This window comes from Odontesthes bonariensis, chromosome 1 (assembly GCF_027942865.1).
Source record: "Odontesthes bonariensis isolate fOdoBon6 chromosome 1, fOdoBon6.hap1, whole genome shotgun sequence".
NCBI classification, from domain to species: Eukaryota; Metazoa; Chordata; class Actinopteri; order Atheriniformes; family Atherinopsidae; genus Odontesthes; species Odontesthes bonariensis.
The window spans coordinates 10,464,473-10,478,536 of record NC_134506.1 but is presented as its reverse complement, the minus strand read 5'-3'; the positions used below and the strand labels follow the sequence as shown (position 1 = coordinate 10,478,536).

General features: G+C 42.2%; 1 protein-coding gene across 1 annotated transcript in view; it reads left to right on the top strand.

The window, feature by feature from the left end:
- Positions 1 to 4,581: 4,581 nt before the first annotated feature.
- The window catches only part of LOC142384336 (adhesion G-protein coupled receptor G1-like), a 35,500-nt gene continuing 26,017 nt past the window's right edge, over positions 4,582 to 14,064 (top strand). Inside the window, exons 1-2 of the mRNA XM_075470550.1 lie at positions 4,582 to 5,023; positions 12,668 to 12,740. Coding sequence (XP_075326665.1) covers positions 12,677 to 12,740 — 64 coding nt within the window. The 5' untranslated portion in view covers positions 4,582 to 5,023; positions 12,668 to 12,676. The remainder of the gene's footprint in view (positions 5,024 to 12,667; positions 12,741 to 14,064) is intronic.

Below are 14,064 nucleotides of genomic sequence, written 5' to 3'. Positions count from 1 at the left end.
AGTAACTAAACATCTGACACACGGAGCAGGTGAAAGCAAGAGAAGGAGGAAGAGAACTGGTAGCCATGCTACGCTAGAGAACCAGACACACCGTTAAAAAGTGAGAATAAAGATCTGTAGGAGTGTGTTAGAACAGAACGGTAAGCTATAGAGTTTAAAAATGCAAAATTGTGTAAGTTATAGATAGAAATAAAGTGATTATCAGTACTCCAAGCGGAGCAAGAAATTCCACAGTGCACGAGCAAGGTAACAGGAAGTGATGCAATACGTCTTACCGCAAAGCAAAGCGTCACAGCCTCACCTCGTCGTCTCCACAGTTCAAATGGGGAACGAAAAATATGTGCTCCTTGCTTGTCGCTTCGGGTCCTCACAGTGCAGGTGACGTCACAGTGCATGTCTCCAACTAAGGGTCCTGACAGTGCAGGTCATGGGTCCTGACAGTGCAGGTCTGCAGCCAGACGCCTCTCAGACACTTTGCAAAACTTGCATTTTGCAGAATGCTTCTTCCTGGCCCCTGGACTGCAAATGTCTTTATGGTCCGTAAATGCAAATTTGATGATGGCGGAATTCGCTGACATTATAGTTGGGCTACTAGGTCTGATTGAGACTGAGCTACGACATAAACCTAAAGTTTTGCGCTGGCTCTTCACTTTGATTGGATGAGCGCCAGTTTCTTAATCACAACAAAATACATGTATGTCATTGATTGGTTGCATTTGAAGGGCGTGAAAGGCGAAATAATTTAATGTTGCATAATCGAATGTTATGTTTTGTATCATGGACATTATTTGTTGCAAATCTCCCGAGACCAAGACAGTGAGACCAAGACAAGACCGAGGGATCCGAGACCAAGACAAGACCAAGACCAAAGACGGTCGAGACTATGACAAGACCGAGAACACGTAAAAGTGGTCTCGAGACATCCAACTCTACATTTAAGTGAGCACTATCGATACGATAACAACGCTAAAGACTAGCCAAAAGTTTAAAAAAACCTGATTCTTTAAAATTAATATAACTTTACAGTATATAGTTATTGAAATATGCATCTGTAAGAGACAAATAATGTCGTAAACAAAATTATACAAGTGAGCACTATCGATACGAAAAATGGCACATTTAAGTGAGCACTATCGATACGATAACAACGCTGAAGACTAGCCAAAAGTTTAAAAAAACCTGATTCTTTAAAATTAATATAACTTTAGAGTATATAGTGTGCAACGTAACGTTCCAGTGAATAAAGACTGTTTCTGTTTCTTCGTATGAAAGAAAGTTGTTTTCACTCGACTTTTACTCACCTCGTCGTCTCCACAGTTCAAAGGTGATAGAGAATGGTTGAATGGGGCATTAATCCTTGTTCTGTGATGTAATATGTAGCCCAAAAAAAATTGGTTGGGTCTGTAATGGCTCAGAACCTCCCTAAAAGGCTCTCTGAAACAGCTGTTACTATGCTGGGTTTAGAATGCGTCTTTTCCCGTCGTTTCAGAGCTTATCTGGCAACCTCATTATGAAATGCAGGTTGCCGTTGCTTGATTGGCTGCCCTTGCTCTCACTGAAAACAGAGCTATAGAGTAATACACTGACTGAAAAGAAAGCTCATATGAATCAGAATTCGTTTTATTGCCATTGTTAGTGAACAGTGTTCACTAACTAGGAATTTGCTGCGGCGTAAGGTTCACACATGTAACATAGGATATAATAACAAAAAATAAAGAATAAAAATATATGAATATAAAATGTACAAGGTGTGTAGGCCTACAACAACACACAGTATCCAATATACAGAGCAACAACAGTGCAGCTTCATTAGTGCAATTTTAATGATGGTAAAGTGACTGGGGCAGGTTATGAGGTGATTATGAAGTGTTCATAAGTCCAACTGCAAGGGGGAAAAAACTGTTTTTGTGACGGGAGGTTCTGGTCCGAATGGACCGAAGCCTCCTGCCCGAGGGGAGTGGTGCAAATAGAGAAGGGTCAGCTGTGATCCGACCTGCTCGCCCCATAGTCCTGGAGAGGTGCAGCTGATCACCGGAGCGAGACACAGACTGCAGCGAGCGCGCAGTCTGGGCCTGTCCCTGTCGGAACTGACCATGAGCTGCTCGGAACGAACGTTTGTGAAACTGTACTCCGTGAAATGCGCAGCGCAAAGGAAAAGTCGGCGGTTGGGGATGCTGTTAAAAATAAATAAAAGCCATTGATCGCGAACATTGCTTTCCGGGGGAAGAATATGTGACGATCGTAGTCCGCTTTCACAGCCTTGGAAGGCACACCTGTTTCTGTTTCTCGCCGAAGGGGCGTGTCTAAAACGGAGTGGCTGTGGACTTGGGTGCGGGGGGGGGCGATTTCTGAAAAAGTGACGTCACTTTTTCACAAAAACGGATAGGGAAAAAGGGGAGAACTTGAAACAGAGGTTCTGACGCTTGCTGGCACTTCGTGTGTACTCCCCACAGCGGGGAGACTCAGGACTAACACCAAAAACGGGAAAAAGACGATTCTGATTCTCTATCCCTTTCAAATGGGGAACGAAAAATACGTGCTCCTCGCTTGTCGCTTCCGGTCCTCACAGTGCAGGTGACGTCACAGTGCATGTCTGCAACGAAGGGTCCTGACAGTGCAGGTCATGGGTCCTGAGAGTGCAGGCACAGCCCTTTTACAGACAGCCGTTCCACTTCCTATTCGCCCCATTATAAAAAATTTGGCTGCAGTTCAGTTGATTTACTCTGGGGGCGCTGGCGAGCGAGTGCAGAATGACCATTTTCCATAGGGCTGGCGCTAATAACTCAAAAAATGTCCCCGCTAGCGGCTGAAACCTGAAAATAATACTGTGATTTCTGACAGAGGGATGTGAATTTATATCGAAAGTACAATAACCTGGGAGTTATAGCTTTCTGTTTTCTTACAGGTCTGGCATTTGCGAGTCAGTATCCGCTAGCATCTAGCTAACGGAATCTGAATAACGCACGGCTGATTACGACCGGCTGCTTTACGGCACTCGTCCACTGTGCCAGAGTGCTAACCTGGTGCCGCTAACAACAACCAAAGCTAAACCAGAGGCTAGTCAGAGAGTATGTAAAAGGGCTGTGCTGAAATCTGTAACTATTTGAGCTAACCCCTCTCTGCTAGCTCAGCGCTAGGACTGACCATGCCAAGTGATGCCACATGCGTGACGTCAATCGGGATGCAATACTGACAATAAATGTGTATTTTAAACAAATCTAGTGAGTCTAAAAAATCAAACCAAGTGCCGTTTGAAAGGATAATTTATCCTGCCTTTAGGAAATTAAAATGAAAAAATATAAAAAATTCTATCAAAAGCAATGGCTGCATCTAAGGTGGATTTCATAGTACCACCATAGAGTTCGGCGTGCTCTGCGCTGCTTCGTTGGCGCCCCTAGAGTGCAGTACCACCCGGAAATAGCCGCCAGTTTTCCCTCTCCTCATAATAGAGACCACAGATTCTATAATAGTACAGATACGCCACTCACGGTGCATTTCCGGTTTCCAACGAGGCGATTTTGGTTGCAGTTCCACCCTTTTTCCACGTGGGGCGCTCAATTTTGGAGACCAGAATGAATGGAGTCCTATGGAGCTATACGCCCTTTCGTGCCCTCATCTCAAGATATAATTTTTTCTCTAGTAATTCGAATGTTGTTTTCGAAAGAGGATGTTTAGAAAATACCCATGGCTGAGTTTTAGATTTTTAGAGCCACTCATTTGCTTAAAAAAAAGATTTGAAGTGTATATGACGTCATACATAGCTTACGACTGGAGATGCCGCTTTACGGCAACAATCCTGCTTGTTGTTGGTCTCAAAGGCAGCAGCGTTTTCAAGGAAGAGCTGTATTAAGAGAGAATGTGTGGTAACATCACAGATTCTTAGGCTGTGGTAACATAAGCGGAAAAAGTCCATCTTAATTCTGTTGTCGCTTGGTATGGAGCCAGCCGTCAAGCGGTGCCTCTGGTCGTAATTCTGGTCGAGCGCTGTCATTAGCACAATGCTAGCGCGTGGTGGACAACAAGAAGCCAACCTGTAAGAAATCAAAGGGATATATGTACTCGTTCAGTAGATTTTTGACTTGAAACCCATGTTGAGCTCCCAGAAACTACATTCAAATCTGAGCGCTCTTGAGAAGACTTAGGTGAAACTGACCATTTGTAGCATCTAGCTCCATTTGGCCCCATTCATTCTGGTCTCCACAGACGCCCCCAGTGGAATTCTGGTGGAACTGCAGCCAAAAAGCCAGTACAATGGGGCTTAATAGAGAGTGGCAAGGCTGTTCGTTATAATGGCTGTGATAGAGACTCTCTGGTGCAGGTCATGGGTCCTGACAGTGCAGGTCTGCAGCCAGACGCCTCTCCTTATTTATGTCTCGGGAATGCGGGGATACACTTGATTTGGCCTGGGGGTGGCATATCCCTTTAGAGTGCTCTTTTTTATAACTAATCCTGTAACTGACCTATTGCCAGTTAACTATTTAGTTTCAACATCTTCCTGCACCTGTTCCCTTTTAGCACCACTCACTTATCCAGCCTTTTGTGGTGCCGCCCCATTATTTATGTGTTACTGCTGATATTTTTCATGTGAAAGTCTTTCAGGAAACAGCAGCTTTTCACTCAGAGTGACAGACTGTCACTCTTCTCACACGTGAGGACGCGGTGGTCAGCTCTGCGCGCCCGCTTCTCTCTCTGCGCACTTTTCCATTTCAGATCATATCTTATGTGTCTCGATCGTTGGGACACTGAAGAAATATTTTTCAAAGCTTGTGACGAGGATTTTATTTTTTTAGCTGATCAACCTGAGTCCCTTTTACATGACGGACAACAGAATTGGAGTTTCCATTCCCAAAGTTATCGCCGCGTTTTGTTTTGTTTTTAACCAAAGGACTTATTCTGTTATTTCTCATTGGTATCACTTTGTGTGAAACATCCAGTTGAAGCTTCATTTTCCGGCGTTGAGCATCTGAAAGTCGTGCAGCAGACTTCAGGTGGACCCCCGACAGCACTGCTGGAACCCCTGAAGGTTAGCCCTCTTCTTCTGCTTCACGCTGGACTAATGGTTTATAATGCTATGAATATGACTTGTGGAGGGTTTTATATTTATAAGCAGCTCAGTTACAGAATGGCCTATTATAAACTAAACACTGTCACAGTTTAATTTTAATTTCCTCAAACGGTGGCATAAATATTAATATTCTGGAAGTCATCGTTATTCTCATTTGGACATGAATCAAACCATGTCCGTTTCATACCGTTGAAAAGTCCTAAATTGATTATAAAAGCAGTATTTTGTAATAGACTGATTTGCACTCCTTTGTTGTTCTTTTTAAATTGCATTTGGCCCCTCATTCAAATGAAACTTTATCGTTTTTCTTTTTTTATTCTAAGTGAACGTACGCGCTGATGTTTTTATTTCCTGGCCCTTGTTGGATTTAGAGTGACCGGGTCTTCATCATCTTCATAAGCCTTCCTGCACGAAGTGGTGAGGTTTTTGTTGTTGGTGTTGAAAGGTGTAAATGAAAGGCACAGAGCAGGGACTTCATTGCTCTAACCTGCTCTCTGTGCAGCTGTAGTATGTGGTTTCCTGGCTGTGCCAAGGTGTGGAATCAAAAGACTTCACTCAAAGAAGAAGAAGAAAAAAAGATGCGAAAATGAGTATGAAACGAGGGCATTGCCCTGTTTTCAAGATCTAGAACCTGGCAGATCAGAGAAACGACTGAAACCAAAAGTCAATAAATGACACGCATCAGTTGTTGTTTAAAAAAAAAAAAAATATTTCTGCAAACAGGGCCGCTGACAGGTTTTGCTGGGCCCGGGACAAAATTCTCTGAATAAAACTCACGATATTTTATTAATTTAGAACTCATAAACTGCACATTTCATCAACCATTTTTCACTTGACCAAGGGAATCATGTTAAGGGTACTTTTATTTATTGCCAGACCCAAAATCAATTCAGCCTGATTGGCGTGCCTGAAACATTTGGACATATTTGCAGACTACTGTGCATATTCCTTTTTTTTTTTTTTTTGTCCCCCCCCATTCCTGGGCCCGGGCCAAAATAGCCGTTTGTCCCCCCCCCCCTATCGGCGGGCCTGTCTGCAAATACAAACGATGTGGCTGTGGTGAGTCACTTCAGAAACCCCTTCCGCTTTGTGCTGACACAATTTTTCATAATGCGGAAAAGAAAGCCCTTAATGGCGAACTAAACCTCGTGACCCACACCTAAAGACACACAAGGTGATTTAGGCCTAATAATATGCTGCCTTTTGTCTGTATGTGTGTGTGTGTCGTTTTATTGATTTATTCATGGTCCTGAAGGACCTATCTGCAGCATTCCACCTGCTCCTCCAATTTCCTCACCAGATAAAAGTCACGATACAGATAAAAGAGCACATAAACACGTGCACAGGCGTGCACGATGCATCATTGTGGTGCTGTTACAAAGAATGCAACTCAAATGTAGCCCAGGGAGCATTCCACGCCGGCCATATTACTTCCAATCTCCCGCAGAACATTTCTGTGCAGAGGGCTTATATTCTCACTGCTGCTATGATGCAGCTCTTTTAGTTTTAGTTTCAGCATTTGCTGCGTGTGGGAACATGAAAACCATTACAAATAGATTGTAGACGTCTCAGTTTAGAAACGTACTCAGGAGCTGATGGATACATGACTGTAGACATGTTTTCACAGACTTCTGTGCCGCTAACAGCGTGTTATGTACAGCAACAGCAACCACAACACGTTGCTCGCTTCTTGTATTGTGACACAGGGAAACCAACATGACATAGGCATAAAGAGTGTTTATTCACTTCTTCTTACAGAAAAGAAGGTATTTCCCAGCAAATTTCCAACACTTTGTTTGTTTGCTTCCACGTAGACAATTGGCACGGTGGCCGAAGTTGCTTTAAAAGTGCGTCACTCACGGTTGATGAGCTTCATCGGGTTTCAGGTGTTGAAGTAATTTAATCCACAGTTCCAGTTTTCCAGATCCTTAAATATTTTCGACTTTGTAAGGTCCAATTTTTTCCAAAGTTCCAAGGAATGGAGAAACACTAGGCCTCGGCAGGGATCGAACGTGCACTCCTTTTGTTGTAGAAAATAATTTATTGCGTCCAGGATGATAACAAGTGATGAATGAAAGTGTAGTCAAAATAAGTTAACAGTCCAAACTAAACGAAAAGATGATGAAAATGTAACAACATAAAGTAAGTACGGTCGAAAATAGTGTGACAGCCCCGTCTGCATTTCCCTTTCACAAAAACCAACCCAAAAACCCGGATATAATGCCTTTTGACCCAATGACGTCACCCCAATGGTGATCGTCATACTTAAACCAACCTAATAACAAAACTAAATCATAATCCAGGCATAAGCATTCCACATTTTCCATAACAACTAAATATTTCATACCTCATATGTCATACATAACCCAAATGTTACCTTAGTGGGCCAAAACATAAAAAACATCAAAATAGCTGTAACAGTGTGGATGCCATACTTTGTACTGAGAAATCCTAAGGCCACAGTAGGTGAGCAGTGTCTGCATTTTACGCAGTCACACACACACACAATCTCTTAATGCCAGTGCTCGCTCGATGCCTCTCGCTCTCACACAAGAGCTGGGAAGTGAAAGAAGAGGGGAATTCTTTTGCTGAATGGATGCCTGGTTGCAGTGCAGGGACAATAGAGTGGGCGTGGGAGGAGAGAAAGAGTTAGATTACATGTCATGCCAATTCAGCAGGTTCAAACGCTGTGTGATGGAAGGAAAGTAGAAAATTATGAACTGAGGAAGAGTAAATTCTTCTGTCATTAAATGCCAGAGAAAGGAATTTCACGTTTCATCTTAAGACACGCATACAGAGACTTTGTGCCCCATGCAGGGTAACTGAATGTAAATCTCAACTGGGATATTAGAAATTTTTATACAGGCCACTCACTATCATGAAGACACACACACACACACATAGTGAAGGCTTCTGTGTTGACGATGGGGCTCATTTATGCCTCTCCTCAAACATTTCTGTGAAACTGTTCACACTTATCTTTGGGTGGGGTGACAACGGTGTACTGGTTCTTCTTCTCTTCTCTGTAACTTGAGGTCATCTTTGCCAATATGCCGTCAGTCACAGAAGTGTGATGAATTCACCTCCGCCTCTGCAGTGACTATTGTAGCATCTTCTTGTTGAGTTTCTGCATGTGTCATCATTTCACCCCAAAAACACATTAGTTGGCCCAAATTCAGCCACTTTGGACATTGTTGTTTGAGTAGCCATTAGTGAACCTAGCATCATTTATGATTTATTTGCAAAAAAAAAAAAAAAAAAAACATACCCTGTGTTACATTTATTGTTTAACTACTTACAAGTTTTGTTTGGAGAAAATGGGGACAGTTGAGACAAATAAATTCATCTTTTGAATGAGCTCACTATGCAGCTTAGAGACAGAAAATGTAGCATCAGATTTTATCACACGCTTTCATCACAATGTTGATGACACTGCAGGGTTGTCAGTGTTTTATCTGGGATGAACAGCATTGGAAAGGATAGCCGTGCACCACTAGCCTGGGCGAAAGCCGACTGTTGACTCCGTCAGACAGTCCCATCAACCCACAACGGTACCATTTGATAAATCAAACTTTTCCCAAAGCCAGTTGGAAGGAGAGCTACGACATCCTTGCCACTAACAAAATTGACGAAGAATTCCTCTTGCTCTTGTTTTAATTGTGTAATGCTCTCCAGAGTTGAGACAACTTCATGGATAGCTTCTAGCGTCTCTTCTTCCGTCGCCATGTTTATTTCCGCTGCGGTTGAACTACAATTACATGGACTACAATGGACTCCGCGCGTGAGTTCTGCGTCACCACTCTCAACTGTTTGCTGATTGGTGAAACACTGAGCGAACCGAGGTAGGGGGGTTGGGCCAGACTATGTGCGGAGCCAAAATCTTTGGGCGGAAGTACGTAGGATGGCGTCGCCAGGCTAGTGCACCACCACTGGCAAAACAAAAGGGGGATTTAAAAATCTTTGATTAAAGTCTGCTCAGAGCCTGGGGCCCAGTCGAGCTGCACTCAACTGTGTTTCCATTCTGAATGTAACATGGCTGGAACCTTTCTGGAACTGGTGGTGCGTCCGATCCATTTACACCGATTTAATATCCGTTTTTATGACGAAACGTATCATTCAGACAAAAATGAACAAGTAGAAATTTCCGTCAAGTTATCAAATACAATTCATGTCGTGAAAAAGTTACTCAATTTTGAATCTTCTTTATTAATTTCTTTACTAAATCACAAAACATAAATACCCCGTGACCCTGAACTGAATTAACTGGGTAAAGCAAACTGATGGATGGACAAAACATATAATGATGTTACAGGAAAATACACATTACTATTAGCCTGGGAATTCCCATGCTGCTTTGCGCTCGATTTCATTCTCACTGCAAAGTCAGCCTGGAAACCACCGCCCTTATTTTTGCCAGAGTTTGGGAACCAATCACAGAACGGGGGGGGGGGGGGGGCGGCGGCAGCAAGACGATGACGACGTCTATGCGCTACACCAAAGCTTGTAGAGTGTTAATTCAACATGACAGCGGACACAACGTTACCGTTCAATGCAGCCTTAGAAAGTGTTTCGGAGTAGATTCACCCTAGGGTCATTTGAACCGTGACATCCAGCCAAGTAGCCCACCCGAAGTTTTTCCGATATTGGCTGAACATCAGCTGAGTTACCGAGTTATCCCGAATAGCTTCGTACAAGCGCTAACGGACCCTGGCAGTATCTCCAAAATTACCACACTAAAATCACATGTCATGAAACCAAACTTCTACAGTAGTACAAATATGGTCTGTACTCACAAAACGATGCATTTGGAAGTTTGTACATAGTCCAGGAGTTTATTATTATCATCAACACAAGCCTGATAGCTTTTCTGCTGCTAAAGCTACGTCGACGTCACTTCTGGGAGCTGGGAGCTTCAAAGTAAGATGAGGGTTGAGCTACTACTGTAGACAACAAAGCAAGGCTGCTCAATTTCTCCATTATTAAAATAAATTCACAACTCTACAACATAAAAATTCATGTAGAATATAGTATATAGGCCTACTTTGTTGTCAATTTAAGTAGCTTAGAGCGCAAGTTTACTTTTATTTTCCATTTTTTTCTTCTTCCTCGTTGAATTTCTGTCGTCATCTGGTATAAGTGATACAATTGGCTATGAATCGCGCGCAAAGCAGCATGGGAAATACCTGACGTCATTTGACAGACATTCGTAGCGCCCAATAAACGGCTCTAGGCATTCGTAAACCACGCCTCAAATACGAGAAAATGCACACCTAGTTCCCAGACCACCATCTCATCGAGATTGTGGACGCGTCAGCCAGGCTACATTACTATAATAGTATTGCAACAATCAACACTTCCTATGGAGGATGTTTTTGGGAGGTTATTTCGAGCAAAGCACAACCGCGGCGGGTTTCTGCATGCCTTAAGTTAGTAGACCACTGCCACAATGTGCATTTACTACCACCACAAGCCTACACTATGCACTATGAAATCAGACCAACTGAAATCAACTTTGTGTCGATCAACGTTTTTATCAAAGTTAGTTATCCTGTTCAGTACGTCGTCATTGGACAGGCTATGTCAAACATATGGATTTAGGGTTGAAATGATTTGCAAATCATAGCATTCTGTTTTTACTGTCACACACCACCCTGATGTCTTCAAAAATTGGCCTGTAAGAATTGTGATTCTTTCAAAAAATTAGATCAATGAATCTGAAATGGTTGATGTACTAGTTTTGAACATCACCAGTTTAATTCCCATTGACTTCTAAATCACAACATTTCTGAGCCTAAAATACAACGTATCATTTATATGACAAATGATACGTAATCAATTATTAACCACTTGAAATCACACCGTGGCAAGCCCTAAATATGTCATGTCAATTAAAGAAAAGGGAACAAAAACCACAAACATTTCTTGCGCGTTACGCAGAAGTTTCATTTTCACACATTTTTTGGATTAAGCTGAGGTGAGAACCAGGCTGTGTGATATTGTTTGCTTTCAACATTATTACTTTGTCCTATTTGGTCCACTTGTCCTCCGGATCTGAGGTGTTCTGGTTGACACGCATGCACACAGGCCTTTGTCAAAGTGAAACAAAAAATGTCATATGCCGAAGCCTTGTTTCCACTTATGTAATGCTTCGTATTTTACTGAACTGAGAAAGAGATCAGACTTGTGTTATTCCTTTAGAGCCCTTTATCTACTTTTCCCCTCAGTACAGTAAGGAATGTATCTGATGTCGAGATGAAAGGAAAACAACAGGATACTGGCCTACATAAGCATACATAAAACTAGTTCAAATGTATTTGACTTTTAGTTACATACCTGAGCTAACTAAGAAACAGAGGTATTACAGCACTGGGTTGATTTGGAAACCTTGCTTGAATAAGATCAACAAATCCAATTAATTTCAGGATGAAGGATATCCATCCATTCATCCATTATCTACTCACTTCATCCTGTTCCGGGTCGCAGGGGGGCAGCAGCCTGTCCCAGTGAGAGGCGGGATCACCCTGGACCGTCATCAGTCCGGATTAGGGATGATGTCTCGTGTAAAAGAAGTGTGGAAACGTGAGGGAGCACATGAATTTGTCTTGAGTGAGACGGGGACTTACATTGTCTGTGTCTTGTTAACAGACTTTACAGCTTTCGCTTTTACTGTCTGTTAACTCCTTTAACAGGAGTCCCAAAATGCCAAACTTGAGGCCTCAATACGCTAGTCAACTAAGCAATGAATAGTGTCACGGTGTGGTATGTCCATCTTAATACATTGTATTATGTCCAGTGTACGAGTCCAAGACAGATGAACAACCAGAATGGCATGAAAATGTTTCACATTGTTGCTCTGTGTTGTTTTAACTGTTCTGTCTGCCTTTTTGTGTTGTTGTCCAAGTCTTAAGTACTGCTCAAATATCAGGTGTGTGTCTCGGTATACGCTTCTATAAAAAGCCAACTGAACTGACCCCCCCACAAGACAATGCAGTCAGGTATATTTTCTGCTCTCTGTTGCTCTTTGTCTTAGAATATTAGAGTATCATTTCCTTTCTGTCACTGCCTACTACATGGTCTGTGGTTCAGTCAGTTCCTGTCTGTCCTATGATGTTCAGGAGAACTGTAGCATTTCTGTTTCCCCTCCAAAATCAGCCTCTGCCTCTGTCTCCCCACACAAAGAAGCAGCGTTTGGTTTAAGTCAAAATGTGGTAGTTCTTCTACAGAACAGAGAAGTGTGTTATCATGCGGCCACTTGCTTAAACCTTTCAAGTCTGTCAGTGTTGCGAAAACTGTCTGGGATGAGCTTGCATCTGAGGTCAAGACTGAACATTGATAAAATGGCAGTCATGTGGTTTAGACATCACTGTAATATTACATAAACTGGTGTTTTTGAAAGGAAACTGCTTTTTTTCCCCCATTTATTTAGCTCTCACTCCTGCTGTTTCTGCACTTGACTGTTAATAACCAAAACAGTCGATATCAGCGATGTTAGCCTGTATGTATGTTTTTGCTGAATGGTCCTTTATGCATATGCAGAAATGAAATATAGATCTGTTCCTGTTTTTTTTTCTGTATTTCAGTTTTTGTCTCTCTGTGTTGCAGCTGTTGGTTATGGAGACCCGACTAACGGATCCTCTGAAGACTGTGCTCTTCTTGATCCCCCTCCTCTGCGCCGGTATGATTACCTCACTGGGACCACAGTTTATTCCTCACGTTCACATGTCCATCGAAACTGTCGCAGCTCACCACTTTTTTTTTTGTTTTGTTTTTCAAATTAAAGTCATTTCAAAGTTTTCCTTTGTTCAGCATTGGAAGGGTTATGCCTTCCATTCTGTGTCAGTGATTCACAACAGAAAAAGATCCTCATTTCGACTGTGTGGTCTAGGTGTAAAAATGGACCATACAATGAAATCTTTTGCACATGTCTGCATAATGCCATGGCTGACATGACCACAGAATAACAGACACATCAGTCTGCATGAGGCTGGACTGAGAAGAAAAAACAAAACCAGAGAAAAGAATGTCAGTTATTTCAAGGGCTGTACACCTGCAGCACCTGCATACCACCATAAACCCTTAACCGGGTGAGTCACATGTGACTGCCACTTGTCACGATCAACAAACGTACCTTTTTTTAATTTCAAAACATCTTTCACAAACTGCTGTTTCTCTCATCTTGAGGCGCTCCAGATCTCCGAAGCACTCAGCTTTGTTATGTTTTGACGTTAAAATGTCCCGTTAAATCAAATATAGTTTTGTCATCAGATCCCTATTTTCAAAACACTAAATGATAGGTGTGGTGCATTTTTGGAATCCTGAGAGTATTCTTTGCTGACATGAGAAAAATTCCACTTCCCACCAGTGAACTTTCACTTGTACAAAGAGTTATCTAAGGGTCAGATTAGGGCTCCAATGATGACTGAAAGCAATAATGATGAGTCATATCTTCAAGTGTGTGCAGCAACTCTGCATTATCCACTAAGACAACAGAAAGCTCAATAACTCCTGAGGCAACAGTGGTTTATATACACAACGATGGATGTGCACGCCACACAACTATTTGACAACATTTAAATGGTAAAGTCAGAGCAAAGTTCTGCCGAAAGAAATACAGAGTAGGGGGAAGGTAACAGTATTTTTTTGCGCAGAATATTGTGCATTCACCTGTTGTACGTGGGAGTCATTGAAATTATTTTCTCTGACGATGACAGCCTCATGTTTAAATTGGATGGAAATAGCGGGTATAGTGGGTGTCCATGACTGTCACAGCTTGTGACAATCCCACTTCTAATGTAAGAGAATAGTTGCCCAATAGCTGTGCAAGCTTACCTCACACACCTGTGTGGCTTGGCCATTAAATGACTAAAACGTCCTTTAGCACATCTACATTTGACTTTATACACCTGTTGATCCATGGACAGAAATTGTTTACAATTTCACATTAATCACAGATAAAAACAGATCTCTGAACACCATTTTACAAAACCCTGTATACTACT